This window comes from Budorcas taxicolor, chromosome 4, assembly GCF_023091745.1.
Source record: "Budorcas taxicolor isolate Tak-1 chromosome 4, Takin1.1, whole genome shotgun sequence".
Lineage (NCBI taxonomy): Eukaryota > Metazoa > Chordata > Mammalia > Artiodactyla > Bovidae > Budorcas > Budorcas taxicolor.
The window spans coordinates 115891602-115911382 of record NC_068913.1 but is presented as its reverse complement, the minus strand read 5'-3'; the positions used below and the strand labels follow the sequence as shown (position 1 = coordinate 115911382).

The following is a 19781-nucleotide window of genomic DNA, read 5'->3' as shown; positions in this document are numbered from 1 at the left end:
CAGATTTGGTCCCTTAGGGCTCAAATGGTAAAGAATCTGCCTGTAATGCAGGAGACATTGAATCCAACCCGGGTTCGATCCCTGGGTCAGGAAGATCCCCTGGAGAAGGAAATGGCAACCCACTCCAGTATTCTTGCCTGGTGAATCCCATAAACAGAGGAGCCTGACGGGCTACAGTCCATGAGGTCGCAAAGAGTCGGACACGACTGAGGGACTAAATTTCACTTTTTGCTTTGGCCCCAGCATTGCCCTCTGTCCCACGGACCCTCCCAGAGGCTCTGCCTTGTCAGCCTGGGCACTTTGGCACCAGTACCCATGCAGGAGTTGGCTTACTACAACGAGCGATAGTGATGGGTGAGGACTGGTTATTTGGGCGAGGAGCTGTGCAGCGGTTGGGAATGCTGGGCCGGGGAGCTGGTTTGAGGGCACAGGGCTGTTAGAAAAGATGGCAGAGAGGGCCCAAGAAGCCGGGAGGACTTCCAGGCCTTGGAGACCTGCCTGGTATTGTCACAGGAGAGTGCAAACCAGCTCAGCCTTCTGAGGGGTCTAGAGGGTTTGCCTGGGCCCAGGGAGGGGCTTGGAGTCACCTCTTCCCCAGGTATGATGTCCTCAGGGGCAGGACAGAGCTGACACACCGTGGAAATCCTCAGTCCCGGGCTTAAGAGGAGGAGTGGGAAGACCTCCAAGGCCAGAAAGGTCAACCATATATTTGGTTGGATTGGCTGAACTGTGGTCATTATAGAGGAAGGTCACCGAAGGCTCAGGGAGATTGGAAGGTTTGCCTAGATTCTCAGGGAAGACCTGCTCGCGCGCTCTCTCTCTCTCTCTCTCTCTCTCTCTCTCTCTCTCTCTCTCTCTCTCTCTCCCTTCCTCCCTCTCTCTCTCTCTCTCTCACACACACACACACACACACACACACACACACACACACACACACACACACACACGGGAGGGTCCAGAGGACACGCCTTTCATCAGAGGACACGCCTTTCAGCAGGACCATGACAGATTCTATGTAACACCTGCTCTCTCTCTCTGTCTCTCTCACACACAGACACACACACACAGGAGGGTCCAGAGGACACGCCTTTCAGCAGGACCATGGCACACGGTTTGTAAGGGAAGGCCCACCGCTTTGACATGCTCTGCGGCCGCTCTCCGGGAGATCAGAGTTTACGGGGGACCCGCAGCCACTGCTCTGGAAATCCTGAATGCATTGCCGGTCACGGGACCCCGGGCAGCAGGGCCACGTGGCAACACTGAAGCCCCAAAGACAAGGTGGGCATGGTGACCGTAGAGACAACGGGGTCAAGGGCAGTGAAAACAGTCCGACTCTGGCAGACCCATGGCTGGTTGATCTTGGCGGTCCTAGAAGTGAGACTGATGGGGGCCTCAATCTTACTTGAAAATAAATGACCGGTGAGCTCCAGGTCCAGTGAACAACAGTCTAGCTTGAATCATAAAAAACAGAGCATCGTGGCCTCCTCAGTTAATCCCGAGGCTTGAGCCAGTTTTAACAGACCCAGAGCCAAAAAGGTAGCCTACTGTCCTTTCCCCGGCCTTCCCCGAAGCTGCCTGTGGCTTCTTACCAGGGCGAGTGCGCTGGCAAAAAGGTGAGAATTAGACTCTTCAGAGGTGAGTGGACATTGACTCTGAGCTGATGCGAACCCCAGGAGACCCAGAGCGTTGCTGTGTCCCACCCGGCCCCGGCAGGAGCTTAGGGGAGGAGGAGGGCCTGGTGACTCCAGCAGAGAATTTCTGCCGCTCCCTCGTGGAGGGTGAAAACCTTTCCCCTCAGCAGGCCTCAGTTTCCCCATTTCTGGAGGTGGAGACCTGGGAGAGGTGGGAAGGGAGGCTGTGGGGCTGGGGCTGCTGGAAGCTCAGAAGCAGGAGCTGTTGGAAGGTTCAGAGGCATTTGGGGAAGTGAGGAATGTTCTGTAATCAGAACCAGCGGCCTGCATCTATCTAATCAGCGTGGGTGTGTGTTAGCAGCACATCCAGAATAAGAACGTGCCCGTGACGGGCCAGCCCAGGGGCGGTCCTGGTGTTGAGCTGCTAGCTGACGGGGGACCCGAGGTGCCCGTTCTCCGTCCCCCACCCTCGCTGGCACAGAACCCCGAGAGCATCTGTCTGTCCCCGCCAGAACCTTGCTGGTTTCAAGAGGACAGATGGAATGCCTCTGCCCCCACCCACTTCCTACCTGTCATTCATTTATGAGTCCCCAAGAGGGGCCGCTGGGAGGGAGAGCCTGCAAGTGACTGACAATAGATGCCCGTCCCGGGCAGGTGTGATGCCCAGGGCAGGAAAGGGACCCTGGTGTTTGGGGGAGGAAGAGACGGGTCCGTGCAGGCAGGAGAAGCAACAGTTTTCAAGCAGTCCTACCACTTTGATGGCCCCGCCAAGCGCAGTCCTTTAGGCCCCACCAGCCACAGGTAGGGAGCAGCATTTAGCTTTGCTCAGAGAGGACTCATGCCAAGAACAGTCTCGTGGGCCCCTGGCCAAGATGCACAGCCTTTGTGCTGTGCCCACAGGAAACTGAAAGTGTTAATTTTTCAGTCGTTTCCGACTCTTTGCAACCCCATGGACTGTAGCCCTGCAGGCTCCTCTGTCCATGGGATTCTCCAGGCTCCTCTGTCCATGGGATTCTCCAGGCAAGAATACTGGAGTGGGTTGCCATTTCCTCCTCCAGGGGATCTTCTTGACCCAGGGATAGAACCCAGATCTCCTGCATTTTGGGTATGTTAATAGATCTCAGGGCAGAAGGAATCTAAAAGGCCTTCATCCCAGCCTCCGACTTTCTAGTAGGTGCAAGATCAGTGCACCTGGTTTACAAATGAGGCACCTGGAGCTCAGATTATTTGCCCAAACACCAAGCAACTACATATGCCGGAGTCCCCAGAATAGTTTCAGTCTCTAGAAGAATATTGTTTTGTTTAATACGTATGCAGCTGAATAGTTAATACGTGTGCAAGTTTCGTTGCTGTTCAGTCGCTGTCATGTCTGACTCTTTGTGACCCTCTGGACTGAAGTACACCAAACTGCTCTGTGCTCCACTATCTCCCGGAGCTTGCTCAAACCCGTGTCCACTGAGTCGGTGATGCCATCCAACCATCTCATCCTCTGCTGCCCCCTGCTCCTCCTGCCTTCAATCTTTCCCAGCATCAGGGCCTTTTCCAATGAGTCGGCTCCTTGCATCAGGTAGCCAAAGTACTGGAGCTTCAGCATCAGTCCTTCCAATGAAAATTCAGGGTTGATTTCCTTTAGGATTGACTGGTTTGATCTCCTTGCAGTCCAAGGGACTCTCAAGAGTCTTCTCCAGCACCACAGTTCGAAAGCATCAATTCTTCGGTACTGAGCCTTATTCAGAAAGCACAAAGGCATATGGTAAAAAAAGTAACCATTCTTCCACCCTGAACCCAGTCCCTCTGCCCAGAGCCAACAGTTGCTTCATGCCCTTCAGAGACAGTCTATGCATTGTTGAGTTTTTGTGTTTTTGTTTCATTTCTACACCTTGGTTTTAACCCCTAGGCAGCTCACACTGGCAGTCCTTCCTGGTGGCCCATCAGGAGATGCCCTGTTTGTTTCCATGGTTGTGGAGTGCTCTGTTATGTCCTGAACTGGTCCTCCATCAATGGAGCCGTTCTCAATCCTTTGCAGTAAAAAAGCCTTGCAACAGATATTGTCATAGGTACTTCTCGTGCGTGTGTGTAAATGTATCTGTGATAGAAACTCCTAGGTGTGGGAGTTTCTTCCCTGGTGGTCCAGCAGTTAAGACTCCAAGCTTCCACTGCAGGGGGCTGCAGGTTCGATTCCCTGGTCGGGGAGTCAAGATCTCACATGCTGCCAAAAAAAAAGAGAAAGAAATGCCTAGGAGTTTGTTGGGTCAAGAGTGCATGGATTCCTACTGTGAGAGCTCTTGCTGAATTGCCCTGCGTGGAGGTTGTACCGCGTATGCTCTGCAAGCCCTCCTTCTCCCGACATCCTCCGCACACGCGGAGATGAGTGCTCCTTGACCTTTGTCGTGGTGGTAGTTTCAGAACTGAGCTGTGATAGAGAACCTTGGTGCTGGGACGGGGCAGATGTGACTCAGGGCCAACCCCTCTCCGGGATCATGAGTGTTTCCGGGTGTCACAGCAGAGTTGCCCCTCCCCGTCCTGTGACAGCTCCTAGGACTACTGCCGTATTTCCACACGTGTTGCCCCCACAGATCCTCCCAGCACCCCGCCCCCTTCCCCCCACAAAGGAGGTGGTCCAGGGATTCCATGTCTTGACTTTGACCTGAAACATTGCGGTCCTGGAAACACCGTGAGCTGAAGGCGGCGCCTCCGATGTCAAGGGCAGACGCAGGAGGCTACCCACGGGCCCGTCAACAGTCTGCCACCTGCAGGAAACTTTGCTGCTCCGCCTCCCATTGTGGGTGGCCTGGGATCTTCCCAAAGGCATGGAAGCCTGCTAGAAAACTACAATCCAGCCTCAGGGGCTCAACCCTCCTCTCCAACCTCCAGCATTTTTAACCTGGGCTGTTGGCCGCCTCAAATGCCCTACCCTCCTCTGCGTGCCTGGGGGTTCAGGGACACCCCCACAGGGGATGCTGCCTGAGTCCAACCCAGCCCCCCACTTTGGGACTTTTCCTGGCCCCCGCTCCCGGAAGCCATGCCCCCCCACACTCCACATTCCTCCCGGCCACCTATGGTGCTCCTGAGTGAGGGCTTCCTCTAAGGTGTCCTCACTCGTGTCCTCCTCTGAGCCCCCTACTCACCTGCTGGATCCTTGTCCCCCTCTCTTTAGCCCTGAGGCCCTTGGGCGATTGTTCATGGAGTAAATAAACAAGGGCTCCTTCTGCTCCAGGACTACGTCCTGCTGTGGATCCCAGGTCCCCGTCCTCCTGCTTGGGCTCAAGGAACTTGGAGGACTCTGGAGATTTGAAAGTTTCCTATCTGTTCTGTGAAATGTTGGTCCTGCATCAACACCATCCCCTTTGGTTACATCCTTCATCTCAAGGTCCCCCGAGACCTCGAGCCACTCAGCCCCACCCTGGCCTCCCTGCCACTTGTCCCCACTGGGCAATTGATGCCCATTTCAGTGGTTTTATGTGCATGAATCTTCCTTAACTTATGATGGTGTATGTTCCAATAAACACACCAAAGGTCAAAGTGCATTTAATACTCCTAACCTTCCACACCTCACAGCTTAGCCCAGCTCACCCTACATGTGCTCAGAGCATTCACAGTAGCCAACAGGTGGGCAGAATCCTCTGACACAGAACCTATTTTGTAATACAGTGTTGAATATCTCATGAAATGTATTGGATGCTATACTGAAAAGGAAAAGCAGAATGGCCCTCTGGGTCCAGAAGGGTCCTCCATGTATCATGCTTTCACCTGTTGACCGAGGGGGCTGACTGGGAGCTGCGCTGCCCAGCATCATGAGAGAGGGTCGGACCACACAGCACTGTCCAGGAAAAGGGCAAAATTCAGAACTTGAAGTACAGTTTCTACTGCGTGTGTATCACTTTCACACCAGCATGAAGTCAAAAAATCGTGAATCGAACCAGCGTTAAGTCGGGGATCATCTGTATTCATGGCTATGTATCCAGCACTGCTGGCCGTTTTAGAACGTTTTTCATCCACGCAAAGAAAGCTTGGGCGCCTTAGCCAGCACCCCGCCCCGCAGCGCTCAGCACCACACACCTTACTTCCCATCTCCATGGATTCGCCTCTTCTGGTCATTTCGTGTAAATGGAACCATTCTCCACGTGGCCTCGGCGACTGCCTTCTTTCACACACTTTTCGCACTTCTTCACTCTTTCCCCACAGCCAACCTCTAAGGCAGGGCTGGTCAAGGCTGGGCATAACCAGCCAACGTCCGCCGAATTTAGCTCCCCAGGAGAAGGAGGGGCTCCAGGGAAACCAGAGTTTTCTGCAAGAGCGAAGTGAGAGTTCTCAAGAGCAAAGTGAGAAGGTCCGGTCACATCACTTCATGGCAAATAGATGGGGAAACAGGGGAAACAGTGGCAGACTTTATTTTGGGGGGCTGCAGATGGTGACTGCAGCCATGAAATTAAAAGACACGTACTCCTTGAAAGGAAAGTTATGACCAACCTAGACAGCATATTAAAAAGCAGAGACATTATTTTCCAACAATGGTCCGTCTAGTCAAGGCTATGGTTTTTCCAGTAGTCAAGTATGGATGTCAAAGTTGGACTATAAAGAAAGCTGAGCGCCAAAGAATTGATGCTTTTGAACTGTGGTGTTGGAGAAGACTCTTGAGAGTCCCTTGGACTGCAAGGAGATCCAACCAGTCCATCCTAAAGGAAATCAGTCCTGAGTGTTCATTGGAGGGACTGATGCTGAGGCTGAAACTCCAATACTTTGGCCACCTGATGCAAAGAGCTGACTCATTTGGAAGGACCCTGATGCTGGGAAAGATCGAGGGCAGGAGGAGACGGGGATGACAGAGGATGAGATGGTTGGATGTCACCACTGACTCAATGGACATGAGCTTAGGTAAACTCAGGGAGTTGGTGATGGACAGGGAGGCCTGGCGTGCTGCGTTCCATGGGGTTGCAAAAAGTTGGACGTGACTGAACTGAACTGAAAGTGAGGAGACCTCTCTGCCCTGCTGTCTCAGTTGGGTCTGAGTCCACGCTGGTTATACCAGAATCTAGGGATCCAAAAGATAACCAGCTAGTAAAAATAGGTATTCAAAGTTGCCTGTGCTTCAGCCGCTAGGCCTGACCATAGGAGGCGTGCCAGCAGGGTTTTGTAACGTGGGTGATATTAACAGGCAGCATACACAGCGGCCAGCTCTCCATCAAGCGCTCCTGCCAGCGCTTGAGGAATTCTGTGAGGGCGACAGGTGGGCATGCGTAGTCAAAAGGCGATGCGGGGAGGAAGAGGCAGCCTGAGAGCCAGGCCTTGAAGGGGCAGCAGGACCAGTCGGCAGAGGAGGGGAAGACTTCATGGCCCCGCCATGTGTGGTGTTTCTGCATGGTTGCCATGGAGACCAGGGAGCCAGGGGCCCCAGAGGAGCAGTCGGGCCAGACCACATCTATGAGTGCAACTGAAGCAGACACAGTTGCTTTTCAGTGAGTGATGATGGGCCACCAGCCTGTGGCTGGGAATACTTCACATTCATCCACCCCCAGACAAACTCAGCTTGTTCTTGGATCTTAGAGGTGCCCTCCCCGCTGTGCCCAGGCCCGCCAGGGCAGATCGATGTGGATGCCCACTTCTGGCCACATGCCCTGGAGTGTGCAGCATGGTGGTAGCACCACTTCTGCCGGCACTGGTGGTCTCCCTGGGCCCCCGGACAGGAGGGAGTGCCCTTGGGAGCCAGGTACAAGGTCATCTCCAGCTGCGTGGCCACACGACATCACTCTGCTTGCCCCTGGTGCCAGCCCTGGCTTCAGCTGGTGCTCAGTCCTAAATGGGAAGCCTACCCTGAAAGAGATGAGAGGGTGGAGGGGGCAGGAAGGGGGCATTTCTGAGCCGTGGAGGCGGCGGGGAGGGGGCCAATCAGAGAGATGCCAGCTCTGCAGGGCAGGGGCTGATTGGGTGTGAGGTGGGGGCAGGGCTGAATCTGGGGCTCCATTCCTGTGCCCAGTGGGGTCGAGGCTGAGGCCTGGGGAGGCAGGAGGCCCAGGAGGGGGACTAGGAGTGGGCGGACACCAAGGAGCCAGGACCAGGGGCAGCGAGGGCCCTGAACTGTGGGCACACAGGGACACAGGCCCCCTTGGCTGCCACCCATGCCCGGGACACTGGGCCCTTCCAGATGCTGTGTGAGCTGTTTGTTCTCCGGCTGGTATGTTTCCAACTGTGTCTCTTTAATGATTGGATCCTGTGATGAGAACAATAAAAACCCAATACCACTTCTCTTACTCTGGAAGACAGGGACCAAGAAGACGTGGGGCAGGCTTTTCATTCGAAAGGCGACCTCAGCAAGCAGGGAGGGAGGGGGGCAGGGGGCAGAGAAAGGAGGGGCTCACAAGAGCATCACCGTGGTCTCCAGGTGGGCTTGGAAGACGACCCTGGCGGTGTCACCCCCCATGCTTCAGGGCTGGGCTCAGCTGTGGACTGAGCCGCGCTGGTGGCTTCAGGGGCCCTGTCTGCCTGGGAGACTGTCCACGACAGCTGCTCTGGAGTCAGAGGTGGCCCAGTGGGGGGACACCTGCGTCCACACGCCCCCCTCACCAGGAGAGGCAGCCTGGGGGCCCTCCTCGTCCTCTTCAGCCAGTCTCTGTCCCCCTTCTGTCACTGCTGTCCCCCTCTGGACCGGGTTCCTGGATCTTTCTTACCAGCGCACATTTTCTAGAGCAGGACCCAGCTTTGCTTTAAGAACGGACACTGAATACTTGACTTGAGCATGTCAGGTCTGTTCTGAGTTATCTGTTTTAGGAAAATTGCTTTCCACAAATTGCAGAAAGAACCCAATTTGTATCACACACACACACATGACTGCAGAAAGAACCCAGTTTGTGTCACACACACATAGTTTGGGCTCACTCTGAAGGCCCGCAGCATCCATCAGATAGAACCTCCCGCTTTGGGTCTCGGGGCCTGTTAGCAGCAGAAAGCCTACTCCGCCTGCTTGAACAGCAGCAACGCTTATCTCAGGACAGGAAGGCCTGGGTGCGGCCGTGTTCTTTCTGTGTCCCCTTGGTTGGCGGCTACCTTTCCTGGAGGTCACCGGTGCTGCCAGCAGCTGTGTCGCTGACCTGGGAGGAGGGAAAGGAGAAAAGGGGGGACCCCCCCACCCCCTACCTGGGCATGAGGCCCGGCCTCAGCCACCCTCACCCTGGACCAGGAGGAGTTGCCAGGCCCTCCCCGACTCCCAGTCAGTCAGCCAAGCCGGCCATCCTGGGTAGGTGTTCTGGAGCCCAGAGAGTCAGGGGAAGGGTCAGGGGGGTAGGCAGTGGTTCCTACGTGGCCGTCGGGCAGAGCAAGTCCAGCCAGCCAGGAGCACTCTGAGCCATGGCCCAGGCTGATGCCGTGACCCCCTCCTGGAAGTCATCCCAAGTATGCCAACTGTGTCACAGGCGAGGTGGAGGGCCCCCAGGAGGCCCGTGAAGCCACCCCCGCCGCTTCCGGGTGGAGACAACGTGGAGCCCCAGGGCCCTGGAGGGCCTGGTCTCCAGGACATGGGTAATGGCGCGGACAGCAGACAGAAACCGGCAGGGAAGCGGGGGCCTTGACGTAGTCGAGGAGCAGATAGAATTTAGCATGCCAGGGAGGCCTCGGGTGACCTTCTGGGAAGGATAAATCGAGGGAGCGGGAGCCGGCCAAGAGCCGGGGGTGGTTCATAGGACTGACCTGGGGGCAAGGGGCGGGGACATGGGGTAGCAAGAGCCCCAGAGGGCTGCCTGGTTCCGAGGAGGCTCGGAGCAGAGGGACGGGTGCTGCCGAGTTGAGTCCCGTGTCCCATCCTGCGGGATCAGACCTCCCTCTGCACCTGTTGCGGCCCTGGAGCAGCTGGCGGGAGCTGCAAGGGCTCGGCCTCTGTGTGGAGTGGGGTCCATGGTCCCTGGCAGGAGGCTTGAGCCCCGCATCCTCCTGCCTGTGGTGACAGCCTGTAGGGGAAGCTGGGCCCCGGCTGAGCCTGCAGATGGGGTGCGGAGCCCTCTCCGGGCTGGGGAACTCTGCCGTCTGGCACTGACTCCTCTCTCGAAGACACCCGTGGGCAGGGGCGATGTTCTGGGCATCTCCGTACCCCCCGTTTCCCAAGTTCAGGGCCTTCTGCTTAATAGGCCGTGCGGTCCCTGTGCCTGGAGACAGCAGGAGTCCCCTGTGGATGAGAAACCCCTTGGTCACCCGGTGGGCTGGGAGCTCAGAAGGCGGAGGGGAACAGGGCAGCCCTTTCAGACTCTAGCAGCCGATGCAGAAAAGAGACAGGACGAGAGTTCTTAAACAGAGGGGGTGGGGGAGGGGATGCAGGCCTGTGCTCGCCTCAGTGGGCGAGAACTGGAGAATCCCACTGGGACATCAGCTTTGGACTCCGTGCGAGGGGGTCCCGTTGGGCCTGGCATCAGTTGGCCTTCCTACCAGCCGGCTAGAAATGAGATCTCCCTTGTTGAAATGGACCCCAGAATGTGTTAAAGGGTATTGAGGGACTCCTCTGGCAGTCCAGTGATTAAGACGCCACACTTTCAACACGGGGAGGGGGAGTGCATATTTGATCTCTGGCCAGGGAACTAAGATTCCACATGCCACGAGGCTAAAAATAAAATAAGGTATTGAGTAGTTCACAGAATCCCCAGCATGCAAAGAACAAGGCTAGATCTCCCCAAGAAGTGCCCAGAGTCCAGAGCGGGGACACTGGACTCCCACACAGACCTGAACACAGTGGTGTGCCAGGCCCTGGGCACACCACTGGTGAGGACTGAATTGTGTCCTTCCCCACCCGCCCCTCCAAGTTCATGTGTTAAAGCCCTAACCTTTAATGGAGTGATATTTGAAGACAGGGCTTCCCAGGTGGCTCAGTGGTAAAGAATCTGCCTGCTAATACAGGAGATGGGGTTCAATCCCTGGGTCGGGAAGATCTCCTGGGGAAGGAAATGGCAACCCACTGCAGTATTCTTGCCTGGAAAATCCCACGGACAGAGGAGCCTGGTGGGCTACAGTCCACGGGGTTACAAAGCATCAGACACGACTTAGTGTCTCTTGAAGTCACTCAGTTGTGTCCAACTCTGAAATGTGTCCATTCATAGAAACTATCAAGAGCTAAGGTTTTCTCATCTGCGAGGCACAGATAACAGGTACATATGTGGATCAGCGTGTGTACATCAGCGCTCTACCAGCTGGGCGGCAGGGGGACCCAGTCCCTTAGCTGCAGAGGAATTGCAAGAATGATACAAAACAGGACTGGAGCCCCGCCACCCTCCCCACAGACCGTGGGTGGAAGAGCGTTTGTGCCCTTGCATGAACATTTTCCCTCCATTCTCTTCTGTTGGAGTTTCTCCAAAAAAGTTTCTTCTTACTAAATTAGAGTAAGGTATTATTTCTGTCTCCCTGCAGGTGATTCAGGTCACTTTGAGTGGAGTTATGGGTGCTCCCAAATTCTTGAGCCATATAATCACAGTCTCTTGGTGAGCGCCCATCGGTGGTTGATTACACCTTCTCTTTATGTTTTTCAAAACTTAACTTTATAAGGGCAACCTCGTTCCTTCTCCTGTTTCCCCAGATTCTTATGGGGCAAGTCACTGCTGCTCTAGCTTCCTGCCAACACTTATTTCTAGAAAAGGTTACAGTTGCTGAAGGCGTAGCTACTGTCCTTCCTGCTACCCACCCCCGGGTCACTATATGCCCTTACGTGCCCTATAGACACTCACATCTTTGAATCAGTTGTTTGCCTCAGGTCTACATGTTTTCTGTTTTTCCTTAGGGAAATTAAGACCACTGGCTTATAGAACCTTAGGGCTTCCCTGGTAGCTCAGCTGGTAAAGAATTCGCCTGCAATGCAGGAGACCCTGGTTCACTTCTTGGGTTGGGAAAATCCCCTGGAGAAGGGATAGACTACCCACTCCAGTATTCTTGGGTTTCCCTGGTGGCTCAGCTGGTAAAGAATCTGCCTGCAATGCAGGAGACCCGGGTTCGATCCCTGGGTTGGAAAGATCCCCGGAGAAGGCAAAGGCTACCCACTCCAGGATTCTGGCCTGGAGAATTCCATGGACTGTATTGTCCGTGGGGTCACAGAGAGTCAGACATGACTGAGCTTATTAATCCCTAAACAAATAAAATAAGTAAATGTTAGTCACTCAGTCGTGTGTATAACTCTTTGAGACCCCATGGACTGTATCCCACCAGGCATCTCTGTCCATGGAGTTCTCCAGGCAAGAATACTCAAGTGGGCTGCCATTTCCTTCTCCAGGGAATCTTCCTGACCCTGGGAAGGAACCCCCGTCTCCTGCATTGCAGGCGGATTCTCTACCATCTGAGCCCCCTGCCTTGCAAAATGACTTTCTGTGGAGCCACATTGCAGGCTTGGGTATGTCTAAGCTTCAGTGTCCACATTGCCCCTACTGGGAGCCGGGTCCCCCCGCCTGCCTTTGTAACCGGTATGTGCAGGTCTGGGCTGCGTTCAGGTCGTGCTTGGTGGGCTCTGGTGTTTTGACCCCTGAACTGGTGAGACCAGGGTTGGTGAGTTCAGTCACCATCTGACAAGGGAGGCTTGCTCTCACCAGCCCCTGCTTCTCTAATGAGCGCCCTGGGTCACAAATGGGGCTGGAATGACCGGGCGTTCTTACCAGACCAAGGTCTCTATCCGTTGCCTTGGCAAACGTACTCAATGTGTCCAACAGTAAACATTTCCACTTGTATTCCCCTTTGATCTCTGAGTTAAAGGACAAGAGAACCTTGGGTTTGGTGCCACGTCTGACCACTGGGGGTTAATATCAACCTGCTTGGGTACTGTTTGTCTCTCTGTTGGTCAGTGGCCCTAAACAGAATCATATGGCTCTATGTTCGTACCAAGAGGTGGCTGGGTTCAGATGAAGCCTCTCTCTTGGAAGCCCTTACAAAATCTCTCCTGGAAGCCCTTACAAAATCTCCAGCTTGGTCTCCATTTTTCTTGGGGCTTCGAAACCAAACAGAAGTGAAGGATGTTAATAATAGCATTACATGTTTAATGAGCATTTACTGTGTGTCAGGCACTTTTCTTACACTGTTTTATTTATTCCTCACAACACCACCGTCTTATCTATGTTCAGAGGGAGACATGAGCTGAGAAATGAGAGGCTTGTTCAAGTTACCCAGCTGGTGAATGGCAGAGCAAGGACCAAGGCCAGGGTTCTGTCCCCACACTTGATAAACCCTTCCCTGTCGACAAACATCCTCTAGGGGATGGATGGGGAAACTACAGATTCTTGGATTTGACCCCCTTCAGTGGTGATATACTTGGTCTGGAGTAGGGTCTGGGAGTTTGCCGCCTTTAAATTTTTTATTTATTTATTTTTAGCCGAGCTGGGTCTTGGTTGCCGCGTGGGCTTTCCTCTGGTTGCGGCGAGCGAAGGCTGCTGTCTAGCTTCGGTGCACGGGCTCGCCATTGCGAGGGCTTCTCTCTTGGGGAGCACAGGCTTTAGCACACACAGGCTTCAGTAGTTGCGGCTTCCGGGCTCTAGAGCACAGGCTCGGTACTGGTGAGGCACTGGCTTAGTCGCTCCGAGGCATGTGGGATCTTCCCGGATCAGAGATTGGACCCGTAGCTCCTGCCTTGGCAGGCAGATTCTTAACCACTGAGCCACCAGAGAAGCCCAGGGGTTTGCATTTTTTGACAAGACTTCTAAGTGATTCCAATGTGGGCGTGAGAGTGACGGCACTCATGTACCATCCTCATGAGTTGATAGTTGCGGACAGTGGCTGATGGGAAAATGGAACGTCAGGACTCATGTGTTTAAATTCTTCCTCACCAAAAGGTAAAGAAACAATACTTCAGTACACACATGCAGGAGACAGGCACTGTGGACTTTTAAAAAAAGACCTGCTGATTCACAGCCTGGCTTGCAAGCCAGGGGTGTGTCCTGGAGACCAGCATTAAAGGCTCCAGGCTGCCTCGGTAGAGGGATCAGGGCAAAAGACAGCAAAGTCCACAGTTCCCTCCACTCCCAGGAGAGGGTTAGGGCCTGTAGATTTGCCAGCCAGCCTGTCTGGTTTCTGAACTGTCAGGTTCAGAACTCTTTCTCCACTGACCACCCTCCCCACTCCCCCACGCTCCCCACCCCCCACCCCAACCCTCTTGAGACTTTTGCATTTGAGTCTTCAACACGTTCTATTATCCTGCCTTGATTTAATTATCCAGCCACAGAAAGAAGAAACTGGAAAGCTCTTCAGCTCCACAGGAAGTTTCCCCCAGCAGAGTGAAGAGTGTTTGCAGAGGGCGCACCCAGAGTCAAGCCGCCTGCGCCCCTCCTCCAAGGCGAGAACGCAGGAAGGCCCCATGAATACAACTTGCTTCGGTTGCTGGGAATCCGCTGAAAATACCCTGTACGCAAATGAGTGATGGGACATGTAAATGCAGGCGGAACGAATTTGCAGGGCTAGAGCGTTTTTCTCCTCTGAATCATCAAACTGTACGGAAATTGCCGCAGAAGATGAAAGATTGAGGAGGAGAACGTTGTCGCGTCTGCCATTGGCAGTCGAACCCCAGCTAAGCGTGTGGTTGACTCTAGTTTTAAACAGTCACTGTAAAGCCCGTTTCTAAGGCTTCCCAGATGGCACTGGTGGTAAAGAACCTCCCTGCCAATTCAGGAGACACAGAAGATGCCGATTCGATCCCTGGGTAGAGAAGATCCCCTGGAGAGGGAAATGGCAACCCACTCCAGTATCCTTGCCTGGAGAATCCCCTTAGACAGAGGAGCCTGGTAGGCTACAGTCCATCGGGTCGCAAAGAGGCAGACACGACTGAGCAACTCCACACACACATGAGCCCCTTTTGGGGATAGGAGCCTGATTTTCCCCAGGGCTCCCTCCTACAGCCGGCAGCCCTAGGAACCATCTCCCGTCAGGCCAGCAGCTGTGGATGAAGCCGGGTCCCAGGTAGCTGCCCACCCTGGTCTTCCTAGCTGCCCGTCACCTGAGAGACAGCCGAGCCCCTGGGTGAGGCTGAACGTCACCCTGGGGTGCAGCATCAGGAAGCCTCAAGGCTGCTGCCAGCCCTGGGTCCCTTGGGGAAAGTGGGGATCCTGGGGGCAGGGGGCACCAGACCCAGCCAGTGGCTCTCACTCCACCAACACGTGGCCTGCGTTCCAAGTTCAGAGTCACCACCTGGGTGAGGCAAGGAAGAGTCCTCAGATGGGAAGATTTCTAGAATGCAGACGAGAATCCACAGACAGGCCAGCTGCTCTCATGAAAACTGTGTGTGATGTTTTCATCTCCTCTCAGGCACCTCAACAAGTAGTCTTCCATTTCCGTTTCAACATTTCTTGTGATGGGTGGTTTGTTCATTTAACAAAGATTTATTAACTGTCTGCAGTTGTTTACCCTCCCTGTGCCTCAGTTTCCTCATCTATAAAACGGGTATAACTAGCTCATCAGTTTTGGGGATTCAATGAATTGCTTTAAAGTATTTAAGGTTGCTCCACTGACTATCAATGCAGATATCTTCTGGAGTGCCTATGCTAACATGCTCAATAATTACTGACTGGGAAACGTTTTAAATATCTGTATTTGTTATTTATTTATTTGACTGCATCAGGGCTTAGTTGTGGCATGCAGGAGCTAGCTCCTTGACCAGGGATTGAACCCTGGCCTCCTGCACTGGGAGCAAAGAGTGTTAGCCACTGCACCACCAGGGAAATCCCACTAAGTAGGAAATGGGTGTTAAAATACCATTATTATTTTTATTCTCTGGCTTGGGTTCATCCTTCTAGCCTCATGACTGCTCTTTGGGGCTCCAAGGTAAGCACTCGTCCTCCCCACCCCCACACACACACACATTCATTGTCACTTGTCCTGGTCCCCAGGGCCCAGAACTGAGTGTCTCTTGCCTACCGGGCTCGGCTCAGAGCAGAGGAGTGCTGTTTGCAGATCTCCTGCGGGGCCCTGGGATGAATCGGTGCCCAAGACTCTGATGGCTGCCCTGGTGGCTCACGCGGAACTTGAGCACCTGACATCACCAAGAAGGTCCCAGAGATGTGGTTCTGAGCCATCGCTCTTCCGCACTTGTCCAGTCACTTTTTCATGCCCAGTTTCCTGGTAGAGTTTCCCACAGTATTCAGACATTTCACCTCTCTTCTGCTCACCGCCAGCGTTTCCTGGATAATTCTGATGGTGTTGTTTAGTCACTTAGTCACTGAGTCATGTCTGAATCCTTTTGTGACCCCGTGGACTGTATGTAGCCTGCCGGGCTCCTCTGTCCATGAAATTTCCTAGGCAAGAATACTGGTGCGTGCATGCTAAGTCGCTTCAGTTGTGTCGGACTCTGCGATCTTATGGATCATAACCTGCCAGGCTTCTCTGTCCATGGGATTCTCTAGGCATGAATACTGGAGTGGGTTGCCATGCTCTCCTCCAGGGAATCTTCCTGACCCGGGGATCAAACTTGTGTCTCTAACGTCTCCTGCATTGGCAGGCTGTTTCTTTACCACTGAGCCACCAGGAAAGCCCAGTCTTGGTGTAAAGAGAGGGACATGCATCCAGTGGGAAGAGGGTCTTCTCACAAACTGTTCAGAGGCAGAAATGTGACCCCTGTGCTCCCATACCTGGCCTGGGTTCCTCACCTGGCTAACTCAGTACCTTAAAATCTGTCATTGCAAATGCGCTCCCCTGCTGAAAAGAGATGATCACAGATTGAAAACATTTATGCCCCTCAGAAGATAATTCTCTTCCCCAATTTCTGTTTGCTCAACTCTCCTTAGTGGCAGACAAGGCTCAGATCGACACAGGAGGACCCAGAAGCTATGAAATGCCTCCCTGAGCAGTTTTGCCAAGGGTGAGCCTGGCTCCCAGCAGTTAGTAGAACTCTGAGTACATTAATTAGGCCTCACTGAGCCCTGCTAAAAAAAGCAAGAATAAGAACATTGGTCCTACTTTCCCTTCACAATATTGAATAGTAGTTGGCTCCATGGAGAGTGGATAGAAAAACAAAACAACTCCAATTGAGTTTGGGGCCAGGTAGTCCTGGGTCCAGGCCAGCTCTGCCCAGTGACCTTGAGTAAGCAGTGCCGTCTCTCCCCACTGTGATTTCTCAACTTTACAACACAGGGAACACCGCGCCCGTGACAGGTGATGGCCAGGGTCCCTCCTGGGGCGTGTTCACGGTGCCTTGCCAAGGTCGGAGCTCTGCACGTTGCTCCTCCACGCCCTTACCCCACCCTTTCAGGGCGTGATGAGAGTGTCCTGACTTAGTATGCCCCTGCTGGCTCTTCCCGTGCGCGGAGTCCTGAGCTGCCTGGTGCAGGATGTGGGGGCTTATTAATAGATCTCCAGCAAGGGGGCTGGGCCTGTGTCTGCTGCACTGGGAGCGCAGAGTCTTGGTTGCTGGACCCCCAGGGAAGTCCTGGCCTTGTCCAGCCTGGCTCCTGGGCAGGGGCTTGGTCCTCTGTGTGCCCTGTGTTTCCCAGTGTGGGGCGGGGGCGGGGTATGCGGAAGCCTCTTCCAGAGCCTGACCCATCCCTTGGGCTCCCGGGGGCAGACTGGCGCGATAGGGTGGGGCAATGGAGGGATGTGCTTGTTCTGGTCACTTCTTAGCATCCCCTCCACCGGGCAGAGAACAACTGGCCTTGGCGTGTCTACTGCAGCCTGCAGAGGCAGCAGCCCCACCCTCCTTCCACCTCCGCCTCCCTCACCCCCCTCCATCTCCCCGTACCCCTCTGCCTTCCTCACCCCCGCTCTGTTCTCCCTCACCAGCCCCCCCACCCCATCGCCTCCTCTGTCCCCCCTCCCCCACCCCCGTACCTCTCTCCCTTCCACTCCCCCACTTCCCCTCCCCCTCCCCTCCCCCACTTCCCCTCCCCCTCCCCTGCTCCCCTCCCCCTCCTGCAGCCTTGGGGATCCTTGGGAAGCTGGTATGTGGGCCAGGGAGGGGGCGTGAGTGAGTCTCAGAAAGTCAGTCAGTGGTTCCAGGAAGCAGCGGGGCTTTTCCAGCCACTGGTCTGCAGGAGGGACCCAGGACACGTGGCGGCCGCAGCACCCCTGCTATACCCACCCCTCCCCCGGGCTGCCTGCTGACCACCACCCAGGGTTGGCCCATCAAGGTTGAGTGGACATGCCGTTACCGCCCGGACAAAGCCCCTCCAGTCTGGGGAGCGTCCGAGAGAGGGGGCTGGGTATCAGGGACACGACCCTGTTGTTACCCAGCCTGTGCTGTGACTCCCACTGAGCGTTCTGGGTGACTGAATGGCCCTGGCCACTCCCAGAGTGGCTCCTTGTGAGATGGGGTGACTGGGGGCGGGGGCTCCCGGCTGCCGGTGGGGAGGGGCCCCTCTGGGCATCCTGGGCGGAGGCAGGGCTGGCCTGAGGCCCCACCCTGCCGGGAGGTGGACACCTCGGGGGTGCACTCAGTGCCTGTCCCTTGCTCTCCCAGCTGAGAGGCCGAGAGGCCTCAGGGTCCAGTCTGAGCAGCGGAAGCAATGGCCAGAGCGTGAGTTGGCGGCCGTCCGCGGGAGCGTGGGCTTGAGCTGCTGTTGCTGCCACAGCTAGAGCCCAGGCCGGGCAGGTCCGCGTCTTTCTTGTGAAGGCATTCCCTGGGAGCAAGTGGGGAAGGCTCTGGCCAGTGGCATTATGGGCCTGCAGTTCGCCTTCCAGGGTGGGTCTTAGGGAAGCACATGTTGGGCTGCGGCACATGCTCTGGCCCCCGTCATCCCCGTGGTGGCTTCCTGGACTTGTCTTCACCGTCCACCACTGACCCTGTGGGACAGATGCTCTGGCCCTTTCAGAACCAGCTTCATGGCCTGAGGAGACTAGCGAAGGGGGCATTTTGAGAATCTCACTGGTTAAAAGCAATGGGCTTCTCAGGTGTCTCAGTGGTAAAGAATCCACCTACCAGGGCAGGAGATGTGGGTTCAGTCCCTGGGTGGGGGAGATCCCCTGGAGAAAGGAATGGCTACCCACTCCAGGATTCTTGCCTGGAGAGTCCCATGGACAGAGGAGCCTGGCGGGCTGCAGTCCAGGGGGTCACAAAGAGTCGGACGTGACTGAGCAGGCACACACTGGTCAAACGCAGGGCGAGGTGGGAGCCTGACTTCTGGTCCAGGGCTGTGAACAGCTTTTCCAGCCCCCTCACCTCCGACTAAGAAGGCTTGGTGTCTCCTTCGGTGCCTGAGGACCAGGAACAGGAGAGGCCAGGGACTCGGAGCCTGGACGGGGGGCCAGACAGCATAGGTTGGCTGCGGCTCTGAATACCCCCTACTTGGACCCTCAGGGAAGCCATGAGACCCCCCCTCCACCCTGCCACGCCCTGTTTCCTCATTTCTCAGGGGCCACAAAGCCTCCCTCAAGGGGTGTGGTGAGAATAAATCAAATTAAATCTGTTTGCAGATTGCCCCAAACAATGCCTGGTACACGAGCCGCTGAATACAAGGCTGGGGAGTTATGCTTTCTCGTCAAAGAACTGAAGCTAACCCTTAGAGGACACCATTCTAACAGCATCTTTCTAGAACATGCATCCCTAACCGTCTAGGCAGGAACATCCCCTTCTCACTGTAATAAACCTGGGTTTTTTTTGGGGGGGGGGTGGAGTGGCTTACTGGGTCTTTGCTGGGGTTCAAGAGTTAACGGCATGCAGGATTAATCGGCCCATGGCATGTAGGATCTTATTTCCCTGACCAGGGATTGAACCCACGTCTCCTGCACTGGTAGGCTGTGTCAACTTAAAACATTATCACATCCTAAAAGTTGAGAGTTATGTTTTATTCAGTGGGAAGTTTTAGGACTTCAAGCCCAGGAGAGAGCATCTCAAATCACCCTGAGAGAACTGCTCTGAGGAGGCTAGGGGAGGAGTCAGGTTATATAGAAGTTTTGCAGCGAGGGGCAGGCCGTCTGAACATCACAACAGTATTGTTAACTAAAGGAAGTCAGATATCCCAAGTTAAGCTAGCACTTTGCTCTGTGTGGGAAAGTTCAAGAATCTGGGCTCGCTGAGGTCATGCCTTTCATATGTATATCAGCTACCCTGGACAGGATCCCATAGCTTTTTGTGCCCTGAACTCCCTTGCAGGCCCCTGTAGGGAGTGGCTGCAGCCTGCTGCTGCCTGGTCACTTCCCGAGTGCCCTTGGGGCTGACGAGCTCACCTCGGTGGTGGCGGTGGCGGTGGTTTAGTCGTGTCCAACTCTTGCAACCCCGTGGACAGA

General features: G+C 54.9%; 1 protein-coding gene across 1 annotated transcript in view; it reads left to right on the top strand.

The window, feature by feature from the left end:
- Positions 1 to 19781, top strand: part of PRKAG2 (protein kinase AMP-activated non-catalytic subunit gamma 2) — a 308354-nt gene that overhangs the window by 152986 nt on the left and 135587 nt on the right. Inside the window, exon 4 of the mRNA XM_052638377.1 lies at positions 3436 to 3441. Coding sequence (XP_052494337.1) covers positions 3436 to 3441 — 6 coding nt within the window. The remainder of the gene's footprint in view (positions 1 to 3435; positions 3442 to 19781) is intronic.